This window comes from Stegodyphus dumicola, chromosome X2 (genome assembly GCF_044657685.1).
Source record: "Stegodyphus dumicola isolate Sdum_Otavi_A_Nest chromosome X2, ASM4465768v1".
In the NCBI taxonomy this organism is placed as follows: Eukaryota; Metazoa; Arthropoda; class Arachnida; order Araneae; family Eresidae; genus Stegodyphus; species Stegodyphus dumicola.
This window is the reverse complement of record NC_140781.1, coordinates 177,896,798-177,911,932: the sequence shown is the minus strand read 5'-3', so window position 1 is coordinate 177,911,932 and position 15,135 is coordinate 177,896,798. Positions and strand designations below refer to the sequence as shown.

At 34.1% G+C, this 15,135-nt stretch overlaps 1 protein-coding gene across 2 annotated transcripts in view; it reads right to left on the bottom strand.

The window, feature by feature from the left end:
* Positions 1–661: 661 nt before the first annotated feature.
* Positions 662–15,135, bottom strand: part of LOC118187072 (uncharacterized) — a 28,045-nt gene continuing 13,571 nt past the window's right edge. For both annotated transcript variants that reach the window (XM_035357253.2, XM_035357262.2), the window contains exons 2-4: positions 12,331–12,448; positions 6,047–6,334; positions 662–1,327 (exon numbers count right to left, since the gene is read on the bottom strand). In XM_035357253.2, the coding sequence (XP_035213144.1) occupies positions 1,050–1,327; positions 6,047–6,334; positions 12,331–12,442 (678 nt within the window). In that variant the 5' untranslated portion in view covers positions 12,443–12,448 and the 3' untranslated portion in view covers positions 662–1,049. The remainder of the gene's footprint in view (positions 1,328–6,046; positions 6,335–12,330; positions 12,449–15,135) is intronic.

The following is a 15,135-nucleotide window of genomic DNA, read 5'->3' as shown; positions in this document are numbered from 1 at the left end:
TCCTTTTTTATGAACTATTCGGCAATGTCAAATTTTGGCATTGCTTTCAATTAATCCGTATTCAAACTTAGAGATTACTGCAATCATTTTCAAATACAACACAGGGCTCATGGATAGAGATAATTGAGTTGTCTTTCTGTCTTTTCCTTGTAAGCCAAATATCTATTTAATGCGCGAAACGTGATAGAATGTCCATTTTTTTTTTCGTCTAACAATTTTATTTCAAGTAAAAATTATACAGTTAAAAATAAATGTTTTTATTGTTGTACAAAATATACAAAACATCTTTTTTTTAATAAAATTAAACTTGAAAATTGTTTTTTATTTGCTCAACGATTTTTATTCACGTAATGTAAAGCAAAGAAACAAACTCCTTTTCCAAGTAGGCTTTAAAACTGAATATATAATGTTATTTATATTTTTACTGTGTTAATCCCATCAAATTTAGCTGTTACTGTACTTTATTTAAAACTGTATTCTGTTTGTCGTGGAGCCAGTTTGAATTGATTTCTTGATAAATGATTGGTTGCGTACAGTTTGTTATTACTTGGGCTGTTGCCTAACATTTAAATTACCTTTAACGCAATGAACTCTAGGAAATTAATTCAATGAACTTTTTAAACGAATAGTGTAAATAATAAAAAATAGCTGTAAAACTCAATAAAGGTTTAAAAGCTTGAAATTTATTTTAACAAAATATTTTAAATATTATTTTACAAATTCTTTATAAAATCAACCTACAAGAGTACAATGCTTATTTTGAGTATCATTTGTAAACCAGCTTTTTAATTAATTTTTTTTTATATACAATTCAATGATAAAAATTGCTTATGTGTTTAATAATGTTCTTAAGATTTCTGCATGAAATGATGGAATTTCTAAATGATCTAAGGGCATTAAAAACAGTAAACGTTGTTTTCTTTTTTAAAACTTTATATTTAGTCGAGCGATAAACAGCACGAATTTCATTCTGTTTTCTTAAGTTAAATCTTAAAAGCTAAGAAATTAAGCTCTTCTTAAACGCTATTAAGAAATGCTGTCTACGAGCTTCAGGACAACTTGGGCAGCTGGTACTTATTCAACAGATCTGCTACTGCTTTTGCAACTCCATCTTCCATCGCATTTATGATCTTAGATCTGGATTTCTTCGCTACACCGTTGGCTATAAGTTTCAGCAACCAATTCAGGACAACGCTCATTCCTGTAATTTTCTTAATCTTATAGTTACCAAGATGAACTACTCTGAATGATTCCAACTTTCCTCGTCCGTCTTTGCCAGTTATGATCATTTTCACTGCTAAGTCATCTACAGCTACTGTAGCATGCCCTGAAATATTAAAATTAGCCTTAGGTATAAGTTAATTTAAAACGAATTAAAGGAACGATTAATTCTCACATAGTTTCATACATAGGTAGAGATATGTAGGAGGATTTCATGCATAGGATATTATATATATATATATATATATATATATTTTATATCTTTCATATTATATTTATATATTCTTTCATATTTTATATCTAGTGTATATATATATATATATACACTAGATATAAAATATGAAAGAAAGCTGTTAACTTTAATTTAGCAATAGTCCTTTTAATTCCTCATTTTAATTTGGCTACGTCCCCTTCCTGGAATCTACGCTATTTGAAAAGTAATCCGCATTAGGCCGTCTTATTAATCTTGCAATGCGGTAAGCTCTGGTCCAGTCGCAGTCCAAAATGCTGAATGTCCCTCTTGCTGAAATGCATATTAACGTTTGATTTAGGCTTAATTACGACAATTTTGGTGTTGTGTAAGCTAGTGATAACTAGATTCTTGTTATTTGAATTTCAGTAATGAACTCGTATTTGTATGACGTATATTTATCAGCTCTGATACTTTATCCTCAATTAAGTGGTTTTTGTGAAATTTACTAAAATTTATCGTGCCTGCTTTCGATATGATGCTGCAATGCGCAGAATTTCACATTGCCAGGATTGAGGAGCTCTGTCGCAAGGAGGAATCTTAGACGAGAAAGATAACCTGAAAGATGAAGAATTGAAAGGCAAGAAGGGCCCCGCTCCACTTTGGTAGATTTTGTGCTCATGGGTCTTTTTTGATAAAAAAAAAGCCATTCTTTGCATTGGAGTAAAAATCCATTGAGTAGCCGCAAAAAACCATTTCTACTAGCACTTTTAATGCGGACAAACGTTTAGAACATAAGGTAAAAAATGAATTTTTGAAATTTTTCTTTTAATTTTCCGAAAATTTAAAAATGTGGATCTGGGCCCTTCAAATCTTAACCGTGAGAGAGTTCTTCCAGCTGAAAAAGACCTAAAAAATCAAGCTACCGCTCGACAAGATGTTCCCGACAAATCTGAATCCATTCATCAGCTTGATATGGAATGGAACACTGTGCGGAAAAAGAGACCTTTCAGCCCACTTTCTATTAAGTCTACAGCTCTTGGACTTTCAGCAAATGCATTTGCTTCCCTGGATGAAGACTTCGATGATCGAGAAAAACCAATGATGAAAGAAGGCCAAGTTCCGAAAATGGTTCAGTCAGCTCTCCTGCTAAATTGGAGGAAAAACCCCATCGGATGTTCCTGCCATGACGCCACGTGTCCCAAACCTCACAGCCGTTGAAACCACGGCGGGTCAAATGTCGTTCAATCCGATTGCTTCAACCAGCGCCATCCACAAAGTTTCTCAGGGCTTGAATTCGAACGATTTTCAGTATCCAAAACGAAGATCTAAGCTTCCTTCTACAATGATTAAAAATGCATCGATCACTTGGAAGCAATTTACTGATATATTAGAGGATTTTAAATTTACAAACCAAGATCAAAGCGGATCGGAAATTTGTGGTGAAAGCTATCGTGCCAGCCATCCATCGCAAAATCACAGCTTTCCTTGACAGTAAGGAGACACCTTATCCCTCGCACATGCTTCCCGAAGACAGACATATTAAAATTGTAATGAAAAGAAACCTTCCATTATCTACAAAGATTGACGACATTGCTGACAAACTAGTTGAACTAGGATACCCCGTGATAAAAATATATTGACTGACCAGAAGAAGAGGGCCGGATATCACCAAACTCAGTCTTTTCCTGATTACTCTGCAGAAGACTGAGCAAGCAAGGACAATTTATAATTTACAGTACCTAACGGATTTGAGGATTTGGAACGGATCCTCAAATCCGTTAGGTACTGTAAATTATAAATAAATCTCCGGCCTCTGTAGGATTAGGCCGGAGATAAACCATTTAGTGTTTTCGCTGTCAATCTTTTCACGCCTAGTTTGCCTGTTGATACCCACCACGTTGCGGGAAATATGGGCAGGAACACGAAACGCCCCTACTTTTGGCAATTTTCAAGGCCCTAAAACTGCCAATTACCGTGGGAGTAAATTCTTCCCTAAGTATTTAGGGCGCACCCACCCAACTGCCCGGACTTACGCTAACAATGTCATCACCAGCAAAACATGGATCCGTACCACCGGCAGGACGTGCTATGTGATCAAAATCTTTGAGGTAAAGGAACTTTCAAGAGCTTTGATTTTCCTCCTTTCTATGCTCAAAGATTTGGACATTCGGAGTCTAGCCCAAAACCTAGAACAAAATTATGAAAAATCTAATGCATCAGCCAGCCTAAACCAACATCATGAATAAAACTCCACATGCAAATCTATCATCCACGATCATGCTAAGGAATGCATATAACCTGTATACAAAATTAGTAAAGTGCTATAATTTTATGGTCCATAAGGCACATAGATATCGCAATCATCTCTGAAACCCATGTTAAGAAATCCATCTCTGAAATCCATGTTTCTAAAACTCATAACCATAACAACATAAGCACAACCTGTGGCTTGAAAATTACTGTACATACAGATGTGATAGACTAAGGCATCGTGGAGGAGGAATTGTTACATATAATTATATATATATATATATAAAATAGTAGGTAGAAACATTGCAGCGATCTTGCTAAAGAGTTACCAGGAGCTGTAGCTCTACGAAATAGTTCAACGCTGTATTACTAAAATATGAACCAAGAAGAATTTTTTAAAAAAAACTTATCTGGAAAAACTGGAAAAAAACTGTAAACACGCGAAAAAAACCGTTAAAATTAATGTTGGAAGACATGCGAATGCACGAAAAAATATCTGACCGTTGTGATATGTTAAAAGTTAATACACATAAAAAATAGATTGACGGAAAAAATATATGAAACGTTAATACACATAAAATATAGATTGATGGAAAAAAATATACTAAAACATAAAATGCAAAAATTATAATGAAAACACAAATTGCTAAAATACAAAAATACAATAATTACAAAGCGGAAAATGGTAAATTAACCCACTCGTACCCTCTGCCAGGCTTTTCAAGCGAAAAATGACTGATTGTACGAACTAGGCTAAATACCATTACACGTTTCGCCGAAACAGACCATTGAAGCTCTTGTTTGATGCGCAAAAAATTTTTTTATAAAACATGAATAGTCCCGAATAAATCTTTTTTGGAGCTTCACTGCTCTGTTCCTTTTTCCCGACGCGTCCGCTGAAAAACACATTAGGGTGTTAAGAATGTAATTGCAACTCCGAGCAATGTAAAATTAAAATCAAAATAAAATAAATAGCGGTCTGCTATTAGTCAAAAAATTACAACAACGTATATATATATATATATATATATATATATATATGTAAATGTTATACTGCCAAACGTTCTTTTAACTCGTGCTTACTCAGTACAGATAATACGAAAGTGCACGAAATAGTGAAAGTGTGTGTGTGAATCCTCCAAAGTATGAATAATTTTTATGGACTTTATAAACTGTCGAATAATGTGTGATAATGTGTTATCCGACGCCATTCTCAGCTCCGCTAGTACCCCCACTTACCTCTGTACCACATGTACCCACTTACGTCGGCGGGGACTTTAACGGAAAACACGTGAATTGGGGTCCAAAACACGAACAAAAATAGCGGTATTATTCACATCTTCACTCTAAATAATCCTATTTTTCTCAACGTTTCAAACACAACTTATGGGCCAAATATCGTCTACTGTAGCCATAACAGCCTGGATATTAAGTATCGTCAACATTCCAATGGCCATAGACGTGACAGATCATCCGATCATGCACCAGTCCAGTAATCACTCAGTTGGGTACCACCTAGCCGAAAAATTAAAAAAGGTCACTGATTAGGATCTATTCTGGAATTTAGCCTACACCACTCTATTAAAAATTAACAGCCTGAGAACAACGAGTGACATCGATAGTGAAATCAACAGCTTAACTAACAATGTTCAAGATTTCCTGAAGCACTCCACGGGAATTATCAAGATTAATAATAGTCATGGAAAAATTCCCGCTCGCATAAGAAATCTTATCCAGCAAGGAAATACTTTAATTGGATTTGGGATCTTGACACGATGTCTAAAATAACAGACTCAACAGAAAAATTAAAACCCTCATTAGCCAGAATAAATAAAAAAATCTAGCAACATAAAATGGATAACCTCAGTCTTGAAGACGATTTTTTCTGGAACTACATTAACAAACTAAAACGAACAGATAGTATAGACAGCGAATCAGAGAAGTCAATAACATGGCCTGTGCTAACCAGGAGGGAACTAATGTTTTCGCCGAATACCTTAAAATGTAGCTGCCTAACGAATTCTCGAGAAACAAGGAAGCTAAGAGCTTCGACCCGGTGGATAAAATGCCTCATCACTCTTCTTACGTTTATGGAACTACTCTTGAGAGTGGAAATAAGGACTCATCACTTTCGTCACTCCCCGCTCTAGGACTATATGAGGTTACAGAAAAGAGCTACCTAAGCTAACTGATGTCTGTACAATAACTGAATATCCGGATATGCGTTTAACCTGACCATACTCTGAGTTCACTTGAATATTGAAACTTTTCGGTGTTGAGACTTGGGAAAAAAAGACCTCACGTGTTACTCAAGGCTGTGATACGGCATGTTTCATTGCAACATTTTTAATAACTAAAACACTCTCTTAAAAACAAATTTACCTTTAATCCAAAAAAAGAGAGCCTTTGCTCGGTATTTCACATCAACTGTTACATCTCTGACAGCAACTTGAACTGTAACTGTGACAATTTCATCATCATAAGCTAGCGTACAGTCTCCATGTCTGTATAAACTGCCGAGACCTCTTACTTTTCCATTTGAAATCTCAAAATTTTTATCTTTAACTTCTGGTATATCAAGAGGGTCTAACTTAGATTTAATCCATGGTTCTTCTCTCAGATTTTTCAGGACTTCATCGATGTAATCATTGGCATTGCCTACTGAGTCGTCTAAAAGAGAGAAATCACATAATAATTAGGAGAAAAATACAGATACTCACACACAAGTGTGTTACTAAAAGTGTGTTGCTTTTGATATACTACTGTAAACTCCAAATCTTAGCATTCAATTTTGGTTAGGGTTAATATTGTGATAAATAAGTATTTTGGGTAATTGCTTATATTCAGTAGTGTTTATAAAGGAGTATTTTTTTATTAACGTTCTTTGCTTAAAATCGTAACGCACCAGCTGCAGGAAATATAAATAAAGGGGGTCTTATTAATGTGCAAACTGCACGAGAGCAATGAACAATAACCATATTTTCCATTTCCCCACCTTAATAAGCGGAGATTAAAACCAACAAAGAAATTGTTAAAAATCCCTTGCACTTCACGACTTTGTTTTAGCTTCCCTTCTTTTCTAAGAACTTAAATTCCAAGCAGAATATGTTTTCTACAAAAATCCATTCAAATTTACCAGGTTTACCATGTAAATAGTTCTTATTTAATTTTTAAATATCAGTTTATTAAATTTAAAATTTTGGTTTGTTAAACAGTTCGGAATTAACAATTGCAATAAATGTCTTATTAAGCTATATTTGCCTTTCCAGTTTTTAATTATTGAAGCTATTTTAAATTTATTTAACTTTCTTACAGAGTTTGTAATTTGATATTAGGAACGTTTAAATGTTTATTTGTTTTTACAATTACTTCCCTTATAAATTATTTTCTTCCTTTTCTCAGCGTTCTTTCGTGGTGTAACTGAAGCACATCCGACACGTAATCGAGAGGTCCAGTGTTTGAATCCCGGCGAGGGCACTGAAGATTTCTTGTTTCCTGGCATTGAAAAATTCTAAAAGATAGTAAAATGGCTCTCGAATTAAAAGGTGATGGACGGTAATTCGTCGCCATCAGGATTTGACGACTAAGTCACCTTATCCCCAGTCGCTTTTTAAAAGAGAAAGTATATTTATTGGTATTTTCTTCTTCCTTTCCGTATGCCTTCGTGTTGTAACTGAATAGCCTGTCCGACGCGCAGAGGGCATTGCAATTTTTTCACGTCTCTTGCACGATATGCGTCTTATGCGATATGCGTCTTATGCGTCCTACCAGATAATTTGAAACACATTTCGAGATATTTAATTTACTGGTCATCCATTTCTTTATAAACTCAAACCATACATTTGATTTATTGCATATATTAGAATTTATTTCGCTTTTGTTAGAATTTGTATGTTGTTGTATTGTATTCGTGCAATTTATTTTTCAATGATAATTTTTAGAAAATTTTGCATCAAAACTCTAGTGAGCAGAAGATGATTTTTATGTTTAGGCACTGGTTAATCTTTAGTACGCAGCTTGTCTTCTGGTCTTTCAGGCTTCAATTAAATTATTTGTATAGAGAGATGACCGCTAAATCATCTGATAATATTGCTAACTGTTATAATAAAAATTCACGTGATTTAGATTATACCTCAATTTTAATTTTTATAAAAATTTTCAACAATATCAGTATTAATAGAATATACTCCTAATGCTATTTAGATTAAAACTGTTTGACTTATATTTCCTTTTTCATTGATATATTAATGTTATAATTATAATGTTTCATAACAGTATACAGGTTTAACTGATTTGTCAAATTTGAAACTGATTTGTCAGTTTAACTGATTTGTAATATGCAAATCTTATTATTCAGCATACTTTTGTGTTTACTAATACCATATGATCTATTTTCTTTAATATATTGCTCAACATATGGCATTACATTTCATTAATTTAAAGACTTCCGTCCATCTCTGACCAAGTGACATTGGCAGTTCGAGCCATCTCAAATCCCGATAAACGGGCTGGCTTCATGAGAGTTTTCGAGGTTTTCTTCATGCGAATATTAGCCAATTTCCCTTAGAAATTCCTCCACGAAGGCAACATCTTTGGTGTGCTTTGCCATACCATTAGCATTTTGCCCTACTATCGTAGAATGTTATATATGCAGTATACGAGGTGTGTTCAAAAGAAACCGAACTTTTTCCATAACATTTTTATTGCTTATTACACAACATTTAAAATACTCTCCCCATCAAAGTAGTCCACTCTAATGGCAATACACGGTTCCCATCGTTTCTTACATATCTAGAAAGCCTCCTGAAATGCACTTTCTTGGATAGCTCTCAGGTCTCTTGTTGCATTGTCCTAATCTCCTCTATAGTTTGGAAACAACATCTTCTCATCGTGGTTTCCAGTTTTGGGAAACAGGAAAAAGTCTGCTGAGGTTAGGTCAGGAGAAAACGGTAGATGGGGCACAACTGGAGTGTGATGTTTTGCTAGATTGGCTGTGGGCAAAGAGCGACGCGTGAGCCAGCGCATTGTCATGCATCAACATCTAAATCTCGTTTTATCCTAATTCAGGCCTCTTCCTGCGCACAGCATCCCTTAGACGCGCTAGAATTTCCTGGTACCTTTCCTTTTAGTTCCCGAGGGGCTCATGCAATCCTCCCCATATGCTTGGCTAAGCAAATGGAATGACTTTGCAAAAGTTTTGCGAAGTTTGTTGCAAAATTTCACACATACACACCATTGTTCTGCAAGCTCTTGTCACTTAAGTCCTAATCATATTATGTTTCGGCTACGGGGGACTGGACGTCGAAAGGGACGATTCTCAGAACCCGCACATTTCCAGGAAACCTACGTAGCTAGGTTACCATTTTCACTTACTACAAATACTTGAACGCCAAACAGTAATCGATTATCGCTCAGATTGGGATCCCGTGATCCTTCAGAAGCAGAACTTCCGTCTGATTGGTTTATCTCTACACGGGATAGATGTTCAGCCGAGACATTTTTGGTGAGGTTTGAAAAAATCTCGCGTAGCCGCAACATTGTTTCCGTAGCTAGGCGGAACTTCGCTTCCAGCGGGGCTCCATTTTCTAGGAATCCTCCCGTTTAAACCAGTGATACCAGAATCTCGTTTCTCAGAAAAGTACCGTTTAGCAGGGAATGTTGTTAGAAGTGATAACCTCTTTAGGCACAAATCCGACGAACATCTTGTGCATGTGCTCACTTCAACAGCTGTAGCTCGGCATCTGAAGGTCGGAGGGAAATGCGCCAAATGGCGATTTGTTGTTTAAATCTGCCGCCACGTGCGTTTAATAGCGTCAGCACATTTTCTTTTTCATTTGGCATTCTATTTCAAAAGTTCGATTTTGTTTAATACACCTTCTATAATATGTTACTAATGCTATTTACTATTTTTTTTTCTTCGCTAGTTTCTCGGTTTAGCACTGATATTCCAATTATTAGTCTGATCATTTATTGCGTCACTTCTACTTTCTTTACTTATTCTTATGTTTGATAATTTTGTTTCTCCTTTTTCTCTTTTCCTATATTACGCCCTTAGGCTCTTATTTAGCTTTGAAAAGTAGAATTTAGTAGCAACCGCTTAACTTTATGAAAAGGGGAAGCTTAGATTTCTTTTCCAAATGGTGTGAAGATAACTGTGGTGTTTGAGGGGAAGGGAGGAAAACCTTTTTTGAGCAGTTTGCTTTAAGAGGTCATAAAGTTCATCGTGGAGATGAATCATTTTTTACCCCTGTCTCGGGTAGTCGGGTTATACCGCTTAAAATATAAATGAATTGTTAGTTCCTTATCTAAAATTACGGCGTTTTCAGATGACATGGGAAAATGTTTCCTCTTTAAATGTCTTCTTTTAAAAAAAGGCTCCATAGGGTAATTTAGCTGTCCTAGCATTCTGATTTCTTTTGTGCGTGAAACTAATTGGAAAAAATATTAATTATTCTTAATTCTTAGTTAAAATAAACTATTTATTGGTTATTACAAAAGGCTCGTGAACAACAGCGACAGGAAACCTTAAATATTGGTAATTTTAGACTGGTAGTCGGTTCTTGAAGGAAATGAATGATTTCATTCAAGATTTTGTGATTTCCATCATAACGCGTTACCAGTCTGTCGTAAAAAATTAAAGTGCCATAATTATTTCCTTGGAAGTAACATAACGTATTCTCAGTTCCTCGAAAAAAATTGTCTTGTGTAGATGGTAGTCTGGAGTTCTTTCTTACAATTATTAATTATTAATACTACATGAAGAGAAGCAGCAACAAGGACAAACATGAGATCCATTGTTAAACAACTGACTTAATTCTCTTGCTCAATGTTACAGTGGATCATATATAACTGAACGCAAGAAACTAAATTTCCATGTGTTACCAGAACCCTCTCTAAGTAAACCCTGAGGATAGGAGTGCCGATTTTGCAACAGAAGAATGGCTGCATTGCGGCTCTCTGGCATTCTTATCTTTTCCAGTACTCGTTTATTCTCTCATCTCTCGTTTATTTCATATGACCCTTTGAATACTGCCTATTTGCGTTCTCCCGCTTTTCCTCCCCCCCTCAGATGGTATCAAATTCAGTATTAAGAGGGATTTGAAGGCTTAGCATCGTTTCGTCTTTCCCGATTCCTCCTCAGTTCAAAATAGTGCCCATTTGTACTTTACCCCATCGATTCTCACTTCATTCAGTTTCATCCGCTCCTCAAAAAGTCACTTTCTGATACCATAAACACTTGCTTTCATTGATTAAAACAGTTTAGACAAGGTGGCCCATACTGCTTTGACTTGGCTTAATTTTCGACTCTAGCATTTATTAAATATTTCCTTAACAATTTTCCTATTACGCAACTTATTCTAAGCAGGATAATGAATTTCAACCATGTTCAAAATACGTACATCTGAATCTATCTGATTTTGTCATATAATGCCCATTTGTTTAGTTTCATGTACATTTAAACCAATAGAATTACAATTACTGTACTTTCTCATAGAACATATATACACTGACGGAAAAATAAATACAGGTGCCGGATGTCAGTCTGTGGGATGGAATTCCATGCCTGTTGCACTTGGTCGGTCAATACAGGGACGGTTAAGTCTGGTTGTGGATGATGTTGGAATTGTCGTCCAATGATGTCCGATACGGGCTCCACTGGAGAACGATCTGGGGATCTAGCAGGCCAAGGGAAAATATTGACACTTTATGGAGCATGTTGGAATACAAGAGAGGTAAGAGGTCTAGCGTATCCTGTTGAAAAACGCCCCTTTGAATGCTGTTCATGAATGGCAGCAGAACAGGTTGAATCACCAGATTGATGTACAAATTTTCAGTCAGGGTGTGTGGAGTAACCACGAGAGTGCTCCTGCTGTCATAGGAATTTACTTTTCGATGAACAATATGTCTTCTGTGCAAAGTTTCAGCTGCTGGCTCATTTATGCATCCATATGTTTCGTATTACAGCGTGTAACTTAAAATTACATTTCATTGGCTTCTAAAACTTATGAAGACGAGCAGTAAAGTACAAAGATTCCTTTTGAAGTTATCTTATTATTAATCGGGGATTTCTCTAACACTTTCCTTTATTTGTAAAGAAGTCAGTTAAGAAAAATTATAGTAAAATCGTAAGTGCGCAGTATAAAAAATAAAAAGGAAAATGTGAAAGTCACTATGCTCAATGATGTTTTGCATTCGTAATGCAAAAGATTTTAGTGATGTCGAGTCTGAGAAATGAAGAAGCTAAGAAGAATTCTGCTAAATGCTTGCAAAAGCTAAGCATTAAATTGGAGGGGGGGGCAAATCCAGGATTTGATCCTATGGCGATGTGTAAGCTATCATTGCGTTCTCTAAGTCCTAATATCTACTTGAATGTTCATTGACAGATTAATCTCGCACAATTAAGCGGTACGAAAACATAAAATGTAAATATTACAACTTTATGGATTAAACGATATGACTAAATTTAAAAAGGGAAAAGATTTTCAAGCATTTGGGGGTTGTAACTCTAAACAATGTACAAAATAAAACAAAAAGATTAAAGTCACAAGGTAATTCAACAAACTCTTAGTCAATGTGATATAAGAATATCAATAAAACAGTATTGTTCATATCACTTTCAACATATTTAACAGATTAATTTTTATATACTTTTACTTTATGCTTACCATCAGCATAAGCAGGTTTGCAAAACAGGCTGATAATTACTAGAAGAAGGTATCTAGTTGCAATTCGCTTACGCCTTAAGTCTGAGGGGAAGGTTTCTCGTTTATAATGCATGCTACTCTGAAATGATAAAAGTAAATTGAATGAATCTTCTGTACTTACCTCTTAAATAGTTAAGTAAAAATGAAATCAGATGTAATCAAAATGAGATCTGCAATATTAATGGGAATGGGAATACTATAATTTGTACAGAAACGTAAGTATTTATCTACCTAATCATAAGAAACAAGAAATGAAAATTTAAACAATATTTATATTAAATGTAAAATAACAGTTAATGATAAGTCTTTTGAAGAATTAGGATACTTATTCGTCGAGATGTGAATACCATTCACTCTGAAGTTACTATACTCTTGCTATGGAGACTTACATTTTACTCTGAATATCTGAAGATACAAAAAGGAAAATTTGTCTAAATTTTAGTATCGTAAATTAACATATGAAAAATTACAGCAGTTAAAATGATTATTATTATTAATTTTCAATATTCGTATTTAATGAAATTATCTCTGATTGGCACTGGTTGAAGAAGATTTTAACGATGCTTTTAGTAAACAAATTGGCAGCATTTATGCGTCGAGAGAAATTTTGATGTTATATGGTGATAGTCTGGTATTTTGAAACAACCAGATGACGGCTACGAATTTTATTATAGCTATGAAACAAGGATTACACTTATCATTGGCTTATGTCTTGGTCACTTAATATGTCACAACACGAATTTACTGAGCTCTGACAAAGAATTTACAGAGAATCGAATCCGAAGATTTCGTACCCCTACCACGTTCTCTCGAGAACTTTCGACTCGTCAATGTTCTATGTGCCCCGTACTGTAAAGCCATTATGCATTTACATTCGTTCCTTCCCCAGAATTCAAGCTCGAGACCATAGTTATGGCAGCCCTCTTCCCTATCAATACGCGGTGGCGTAAATAAGGGTATGCAAGGAATGCCGTCGCATAGGGACCGGAAGGCTTAGGGGCCCTTGAATGTCCTGCTGAACTACATTTATATGTTTAAAAGAAAACGGATGCACTAAATAATAGAATCCGTTTTCTTTTAAGTTTTTAAGAGTCCCATACCTGCCTCATATATATAAGAATTCGTATTCTACATAAAAGGATTTATTGAAATTTATTAATTATGAATTTAAATTTTTGGTCTTTGTGAAAAAAATTAGTTCTAAATTTCTATCTTTATATATATATAAAGATATAAGATAAACGTGATACTTGGTCTTTGCGAAAAAAATTAGTTTAAATTTCTATCTTTATATATATATAAAGATATAAGATAAACGTGATACTTAATAAATAAACTTAACACATAAAAATGAAAAAAATAATGTAAAAAAAAGAAAAAAAAGAAAACAAAAAATCGTTAGCCGTCTTACTGAGAAACCTAAATATTGATATAGTGAACTGGGGAAAACTGAAAAAAATATATAAATGCATACCAAAGCTAAACACTGCATCGGGAGGTTCTAAACATATACTGTTATTCAGATTTGAAAAATTTTGTGTTTTTGGTGTTTAGCTGTATTTGGCGTAATTGCGAAGAAATCGATGCTGAATAATAAAGCTAAAGAGGTAAAAAATATGCGGCTGACAAGAGTGAATGCAACAACAGACTGGTAGACTGCGTGTTCAGAGAGAGCGTAAGAAACCTTAGCAAATCCTTTTGGGTGGCCGTTAAAATCTAAAAAAAACCTTTCAGATCTTTTCTTTCCCTCCTTTTTTTTTTAGTACTGTAAATTTTTGGGAACTTTTGGCATAGGGGCCCAAACGTTCTAGTAGCGTCATTGTCAATTTGCCATTACGACGGCGAAATAATTCAAGTAATTAACTGGCCTGAAGTAAAATCAGATTAATTCTAAAATATTGAAACTAATTATTTTTTAGTCTCGTTAAAGTATTGAAAAAAAAACTGGGTTCAGAATTTTAGAATTAGTCTGATTATTTCTAATATAATAATGAATTGAAAAACACTTGATTAAGTATTTAAATTTAATAGAAGGTATCGGAAGAAAATTTTCGGAAAGAGGAACAAATTTCAAACTGTTTGTAATTAAGGAACAGAGGAATCAGCAAACAAACTAATTCAGATGGAAGTTATATGTTTTTCTCAATTTTAATACTATGTGATTAACATAAAATTTTCCATATGTGAGAGTAAATATATAAGTCGGATATGTCATTTCCTAAAATATCATTATCAGTGCAAAAAAACAAAGGTTTTTTAATATCAGTTGCAGTTGCGATGAAGTATTGTATTGATTATGTGGGTGACTGAGTAATGTTAATACTGATTCGCACTTATATAAGAAGATATGTTAATACTCAATAGTACAGAAAAAAAAAAAAAAAAAAAAAAAAAAAAAAAAAAAAAAAAACAATAAAAAATAAAAAAAAATTCACACGAATGATTTAAAGCATTTTAGGTATGAAAATGCTTTAACTAATGTTTGTCTGTATTACATAGATACAAATTTTCAAATGGTTAAAAATATTTGTAAGATATTTAACACTTTCTATCACATTTTATCAGTCATTTTTTACATTAATCTATTCCTTTGAATAAATATTATATTACATAAAGTGCCTAATGATGTTAATTAACGAATACAGTAAGTAGGAATGTAGTTCTCAACTAAATTAAACTGTAATCTTTTTATTTAACAAGAATATTGATACAAGATACTACATCGGTACAACAGGAAAAAAAGAGCCTTAAAATAATTTGTACTAA